The following is a 7,267-nucleotide window of genomic DNA, read 5'->3' on the forward strand; positions in this document are numbered from 1 at the left end:
TTAGAAGCAAGCTTAGTGTGTTTTTTTATATCGATTGGCCATGCAATAGTGTCAATTACTAGTAAAGTGGCTCTTGAACTAACAATGAGCCGTTACTTGGAAATGTCTAATTTGCCCCTAGTAGAATGAATGCTTCATGCGGACATAAAAGGATGTCAAGTGTAAATTTCATAGAAACATTGCATTTTCACTCAAGTGTCACAAAACATGCCTTCTAAAGGACCATGTTTCACATAATTTGAAATAAATTAAATTGCTATCCACTTTAAATTCCCAACTTTTTCAAAATTTTCATAACTTGTTGGCCACGAAGTCCGGCAGTGGTTAGGTCATTTTCCGGCGAACCTGACCACTTTACCTGCCAAGTGGGAAGAGCATAGGATAATGTAAGTGCCAGGATATTTTAGAATGTGCTGTAAGCATCTGTACGACCGTACATCAATCAAAAATTCCTTTTTCCTCAACCATAAATTATGTGATCATGGCCTCCTCTTGAAACGCCCACAAGTCACTAACTCACATTCATCTGCACTTTTCTCTCTCTTAGTTTTCTCTGTGGTGAGAAAATAAGAACAAGAGAGGAAAATATGGTGAAGTTCTCCATACAGTTTGAGGGACAGCTTGTTCCTGAATGGAAAGAGGCCTTTGTGGATTATTGGCAACTCAAGAAGGAACTCAAGAAGCTCCATCTCCTCAACAACAACAACAACAACACCAACAACAATAACAACAACAACACCACTACCAAGCAACATGAGACCTCTTTCCTCTCATCCATAATGAACTCTTTATTTGGCCATCAACAGAGAGACCATGGAGTCATTCAAGTACTCTTTTCATCTCTCAATGTGTTGTACGCATTTCCATCAATACACGAACACACGAACATGTATGAATGCATACATCTAGCGGGTGATTATTCAGCATTTCCGGAATATGGACAGGTGGTGTTCCATAAGGTTTTGATTGATAGAGAGGAGTAGGGGCTCATGATTTATGTTGGGGAACAACATGGGGCTAAATAATTAGTGATTGGTTTGGAGTATGACCACGTGATGTTTCGGGATTATTGAATAATTCCCCTGCATCTAGGTCCTTCTCGTCCTATTTGGTGCAACTTATAGAGTTGTTTATACCCTTTTTTTTTATTTTAAAAAACATGTGCCCGAGTGTTCAGTGTTACTTTTCCTTACAGCTTATAAGGTAGAAATAACTTATATAAGTTAAAAAAATTAATTATTGAGAAACAAAAAAATGGATATTTTAGTTTCTGCTTTATAATTATCAACTTTCAGCCTGCAAAAAGCTGCATCAAACATGACCATATTCATGTAGTGACATTTGAAATTCTGTGATTAATGAAAGTGTAGTCTAATGTGGTTTGTGGTGTGCTTTTCAGGTTCATAAGAAACTTGCATCTTCGGCTAGTAAGGGGGACTTGTACGAGACTGAATTGCTGGAACAATTTGCAGACACTGATGCAGCGCATGAATTTTTCTCGTGTTTGGACCTCCAACTCAACAAGGTGAACCAATTTTACCAGACAAAAGAGAAAGAGTTCCTCGAGAGAGGAGAGTCATTGAAAAAACAAATGGAGATTCTAATGGAGGTTAAAAGTGCGCTGAAGAAACAGCATGGGAAAGTCTCTTCCTCCTTGGACTCAAAGGAGGATGACTCCATTTCAGGCACCATTTCCTGCGGTATAGTCCATTTCCCGCATTTCAAATATTAAAATAAAATGAACTTCAAATTAATTAATTTGTGGGTTTTTTTGTATTTATTATTTTGATCAATCACATTATGTTGTCACACATACATACATGCATCTATTTATGCAGTAAGTTTCTAATTTGATGTAATTGCCTCATGAAAGTAAGTTATACTAATACCTTGCAAAACAACAATAACAATGGCAAAATCATCTCTTCCACACATTATGTGGCCTATGAGACCCTAACAAGGCATAAGAATCAATCTGCTTTAGATGGAAGTTAATATTATTTTTATCAGAAGAATAAAAAATTTGGTAGTATTCAAAGTACATGATTTTTTTTATGCATCCTTGGAATATATCTTCTTATGTTGAACTTTTTCGGGTACAGATGAAGAGTGCATCAGAGACAAAACAGAGCAAGAACAGGGGCAGGACAGTGCAACTGAAGAGTTCGAAAAAAATGATGCCCAATTCTCTGACTCGGCGAAGTTAGAGGAGATGGGAAAATCATTGAGCATGAAAAGGGAGGAAGGGAAAATGAGGGCACTCTCGGGACGTGTATTCAATTTCCAAGGCAAAAATTTAAGAATTCACATTCCTCTGACTAACCCATCTCGAACATTCTCAGCAATCACTTACTTACTTTGGGATGATTTGGTCAATCAGTCCTCCAAGAAATGTGGTCCTGAAGGAACTAAACTACACATCAATAAGAAAAAGCTTCATCATGCGGAGAAGATGATTAGAGGAGCTTTCATTGAGCTCTATAAAGGATTGGGCTACCTCAAAACTTACCGGTACCATATTCAAAAACCCAATATTTTCTTTTTAACTTTAATTGATAATCATTGATGAAAAGCTAAGCTAATTACATATTTTTTATGTCAACTATGATTTTTCAGGAACTTGAACATGCTTGCTTTTGCGAAAATTTTGAAGAAATTTGACAAAGTAAGTAACGGGTAACTTTTTTTTAGCCTTTAAGACTTCAATAGTAATAGTTTGGTTTTGTGACTGAACTTTCTTTTTGTGTTTTACATTTCCTTTTAGGTAACCAACAAGCAAGTGCTTCCCATTTATCTAAAAGTGGTTGAGAGCTCCTACTTCAACAGTTCAGACAAGGTAAAAAATCACAAATCAAAAATGCTAAATATCAAGTGTATGATTGGAAGATGATTGGATGTGGGGTACCAAACAACAGATATCTCATCATAAGATTATTCTTAGACAATTTTAAGTGGCCTATCAGTCCCTTAAGTGCATTTCCACACAAGGCATAGCCATAGATTTGCATGGGTTGAGAAAAGATATGCTTGTCTGACACTTGCAACGCAGTACAATACAACCTTGTAAACCAGTTTCAAAAAAAAACTTCTAATTAGTTTTTTATTTATTTATGAATGACAGGTTATGAAGTTGGCCGACGAGGTTGAGGAGATTTTCGTTAAACACTTTTCCGAAGATGATAAAAGGAAGGCCATGAAATACCTCAAACCAACTCATCGAAAAGAATCTCATGCAGTAACTTTCTTCATAGGTGAGCATTGGGTTGTCGAAAGTTTTTTACAAAAGTACACAGAATGCAGTACTGATTTTCCGAATAGTGTTGGGTGTTATATGAAGGGTAATGTTAAATAAATGACCAAATGAGACTTTGGTCATTTTTTTGGTAGAAAATTTAGAAGCTATAGTATTCTCCTTATGTGAATTTAAAATGAAGAGAATGGAACTATGAGATAACATATTTAATTGACTTTTTTGAACAATTTGTTTTTTTGGTGGAGATTTGTGAGCTATCTGACCACATAAGCACAAAAGAAAATTTTAAAAAAGGGGAAAAAAAACATGGGTCCAATAGGCCACTAGGCCATGAATCAAAAAGGCATACCAAGTCCACTTTTTTTTTTTTTTTTGGGTGGGACGATAAAGCCACGGCCATGCATTTGACACACAATCATGACCCTACATGGCTTGAGCATAACAAGCTCATCGACATTGAAATGACAGCATTACACAGATAGTTTCCCTTATAGTACCCAGGTGATGTTGCATGAACGCTTCTAAATGAGAAAAATAACCCGTGTCAGACACGTGTTGGATATGAATAACCAAACTATTCTGGTACAATCCTTTCACCAAGGATCCTCTAGAGTGAAATTTTCCTAAAGTTTCCTAGAGTGTTATAGTGTGTGGTTGAGATTTACTCGCAAGTCACATCAGAAAAATTGATGTGACTTACCAGTAAATCTCAACCACACAATGTAGCACTCTAGGAAACTTTAGGGAAAAATCACTCTAGAGGATCCTTGCTCCAATCCTTTTGGGTATGATCTCCCATTTTGAATTAAACACCTACAAGAAGTTTTTATTAAGTTCATTAAATGAAAAAAAATATCAAAATTGCATATTATTCAACTCTGCCATCAAATCTTGAATTTCAGTTTTCCAACTTATCTGATAACAATTTTCAACATAGTTAATGGATTTCTTGTGCCAAATTCCGGTAAAAAATAAATAAATAAATAAGAAAAAAGAAGTCACTCTTTTTTGTTAGAATTGCTAATTATTTTTTTAATATAATTAACTAGGGCTATTCGCCGGATGCTTCATTGCGCTTTTTGCTGGATATGTGATCGTGGCTCATATTACCGGGATGTATAAGCCACAATCCGATACAGTCTATATGGAAACTGTTTACCCTGTGCTTAGGCAAGTGTACCCCTTTATTCATCTTCTTAGTATACACTTTTGATTCAAATTATTAATTTTTTTTAATATGTTCGAAAATAAGTAATAATATGACAGAGCCTCTGTTTGCAGCATGTTCAGCCTATTGTTTTTGCATTTCTTTTTATACGGCTGCAACATTTTCATGTGGAGAAAGACTCGGATTAATTATAGCTTCATTTTTGAGCTTGCCCCGACAAAAGAGCTTAAATATAGAGATGTGTTCTTGATCTGTACAACATCAATGACCGCTGTGGTGGGCGTGTTGTTTGTTCATTTGTCACTTGTAGCTAAAAAATATTCTTATTCTCACGTGAAAGCAATCCCGGGCCTTCTGTTACTGGTAATTTTCCGAGTTAAAATTTACAAAATATGTTCATTTTTGTACATTAGTCATAGTAAAAATTGTTAACTCTTTCTCATATTCACAGGTCTTCGTAACATTACTTGTGTGCCCCCTCAACATTTTTTACAAATCAAGCCGATACCGTTTCCTTCGTGTGATTCGAAACATTATTCTATCACCTCTCTACAAGGTAACTCTTATTTGGTGTGGATCCTTTCTTAAAGTTGTGCAAGCTTTTGTAGTTTCCAAAATTACCCAACAAAAATTACATTTTTATGGTTTGGAAAACTTTTTTTTTGTCTTAATCGTAAGGGTAAAATTGTAAAATCTACCTTTCCAAATCAACAATTTAGCATCACTTCTAGTACTTTAAAAACACTCACAAAATTCATGAAAACAATAATAGAAATAGTAAACAAAATATAATAAATAATTCGTTTTACTGATAAATTTAGCACCCTTTCAGGTTGTCATGCTGGACTTCTTCATGGCTGATCAACTCTGCAGCCAGGTAAGCTCAAGCACTGCCAAAGTGCAATTATTAATTTTTTTAATTTTTTTAATTTTTTGAGCTGACATATAAAAATGTTTTCTTATTTGTTTCAATCAAATTTATTGTATTGAATAGGTGCCAATGCTTAGAAACCTCGAGTACGTAGCCTGTTATTACATAACAGGAAGCTTCAAAAATCAAGACTATGGATATTGCATGAAAAACAAAAATTACCGCGATCTTGCATATGCTGTCTCCTTCCTACCTTATTACTGGCGGGCAATGCAGGTTTATAAACCTAGAACTTTTCTCTTCATTTTTTTTAAATCTTAAAATAATAATAATAATAATAATAATAATATGGTTGATTTGGTTTTTGCAGTGTGCTAGGAGGTGGTTTGACGAAGGGCAAACGAGCCACCTAGTGAATTTGGGAAAGTACGTGTCTGCAATGTTGGCAGCAGGAGCAAAAGTGGCGTATGAGAAAGAAAGGAGTATCGGAGGGCTATGTCTAGTGGTGGCGGTGTCGAGTGGTGCAACTGTGTATCAATTGTACTGGGACTTTGTAAAGGATTGGGGTTTGCTTCAGTTTCATTCAAATAACCCATGGTTGAGGAATGAATTAATGCTTCGTCGCAAGTTTATTTACTACATTTCCATGGTATATATAATTATATCCTTTTGTCTCCCTCCCGCAAAGGAGCCATGTAAAAGTGCTTTTCTTTCTTTTTTATTTCTCTCTTCTTTTTCTTTTTCATTTATTTATTTATTTTTTAATGAGCGTTACCTTGCAATTAGCACTCATTTCTACTGATTTTCACTAGTTCACCAATAAGGCACTCCAAGAAACAGAGCACCTAGCAAGTGATTCTTTGGAATCAGCCACATTTTTTTAGACAAACCACAAGTAATGAACTAGAGAGTTTCGCAAACTTTTTATTTTAGTTATTTCCACGTTGCAGGCTGCGTACATCTTGTCCTTCTCAGATCCTACTTTAACATAACCTAAACAAAAGCCTCATACGCTGGTTTTTTTTCTTTTTGCACTGTACATCTTGTCCTTCTCAGATTCTGCTTTTAACATAACCTAAACAGAAGCCTCGTGCACTGGTTTTTAATTTTGGTATGCCTTGTAGGGATTGAACCTAGTTCTGAGGCTGGCTTGGTTACAGACTGTTCTGCATTACAATTTCGGCAGTGTTGATTACAGAGTAACAGGGCTATTTTTAGCAGCCCTTGAAGTCATTAGAAGAGGGCACTGGAATTTCTACAGGTAAAAAAAATTCTCAATTTCCTACACTAAATAATTAATTCACATCTCTGATCTCTCTCACCAATGAATCTAAACAATTATTTCGTTTTCCAGGTTGGAAAACGAGCACCTAAACAATGCGGGCAAGTTCAGAGCTGTGAAAATAGTTCCACTACCTTTTCATGAAGTGGACGACCCAGAAGACTGATATAGCCCCCTGGCAACAAGTTCCTTTTACAGCATACAAAAAAATTCAGGGTCATGGATGATGTTCCAAACCCTATATGGTCCAAAAAAGGACTTGATTTTCATTGTATACAAGTTGACACAACAAAGATGCCAACTTGATTATCAATGTTTTCCGGATTGGATTCGTGAAAAATAATCCATACATGTATACAAATTTTTCTTCCAACAAGTTAAATCAGAAGTGTAGATCCTTTGTGTTAATATCTAGTTAATGGGTAATTATTCAGTTATCTTAGTGTATGGACACATGATATTCTATAGCATTGTAATTGGTGGAGAAAGTGGGTAGGTGGGTTATTGTGTTGGATGATTGGGAAACATGAAAGGACATATTGAATGATGATTGGTTAAGGAGTACAGACACATGATATTTCAGGAATATTGAATAATTTCCCTTAACGCCTGTTTATGCAGTAATATCATTCCATGCTATGCAACACTTTGGTTTAAGGTATTAATATTATTGATGTAACAAAATATTTGTGT

General features: G+C 35.4%; 1 protein-coding gene across 2 annotated transcripts; it reads left to right on the top strand.

Moving 5' to 3' along the window:
• The first annotated feature begins 250 nt into the window (after window positions 1-250).
• Window positions 251-6,982, top strand: LOC145801394 (phosphate transporter PHO1 homolog 1-like). 2 transcript variants are annotated; one of them, XR_014342802.1, is made up of 14 exons: window positions 251-827; window positions 1,400-1,700; window positions 2,103-2,511; window positions 2,617-2,665; window positions 2,765-2,836; window positions 3,122-3,251; window positions 4,303-4,423; window positions 4,535-4,784; window positions 4,873-4,977; window positions 5,254-5,298; window positions 5,416-5,568; window positions 5,663-5,941; window positions 6,243-6,553; window positions 6,647-6,982. XR_014342802.1 is itself a non-coding variant. In XM_082892663.1 (14 exons), the coding sequence occupies exons 1-14, from the start codon at window positions 588-590 to the stop codon at window positions 6,738-6,740; spliced, it is 2,385 nt and encodes a 794-aa protein (XP_082748789.1). In that variant the 5' UTR covers window positions 251-587; the 3' UTR covers window positions 6,741-6,982. The 2 variants fall into 2 exon arrangements, 1 of the variants encoding a protein (XP_082748789.1); XM_082892663.1 differs by having other exon boundaries at window positions 6,417-6,553.
• Window positions 6,983-7,267: the final 285 nt, after the last annotated feature.

This window comes from Camellia sinensis, chromosome 10 (genome assembly GCF_055761805.1).
Source record: "Camellia sinensis isolate YWXY chromosome 10, ASM5576180v1, whole genome shotgun sequence".
Classification (NCBI taxonomy): Eukaryota; Viridiplantae; Streptophyta; class Magnoliopsida; order Ericales; family Theaceae; genus Camellia; species Camellia sinensis.

Coding starts and splice junctions, on each gene's coding strand:
- LOC145801394 (XM_082892663.1), top strand. CDS start 588: ATGGTGAAGTTCTCCATACAGTTTGAGGGACAGCTTGTTCCTGAATGG. Junction 2,512..2,616: donor GGCTACCTCAAAACTTACCG/GTACCATATTCA, acceptor ATGATTTTTCAG/GAACTTGAACATGCTTGCTT. Junction 4,785..4,872: donor TCCCGGGCCTTCTGTTACTG/GTAATTTTCCGA, acceptor TCATATTCACAG/GTCTTCGTAACATTACTTGT.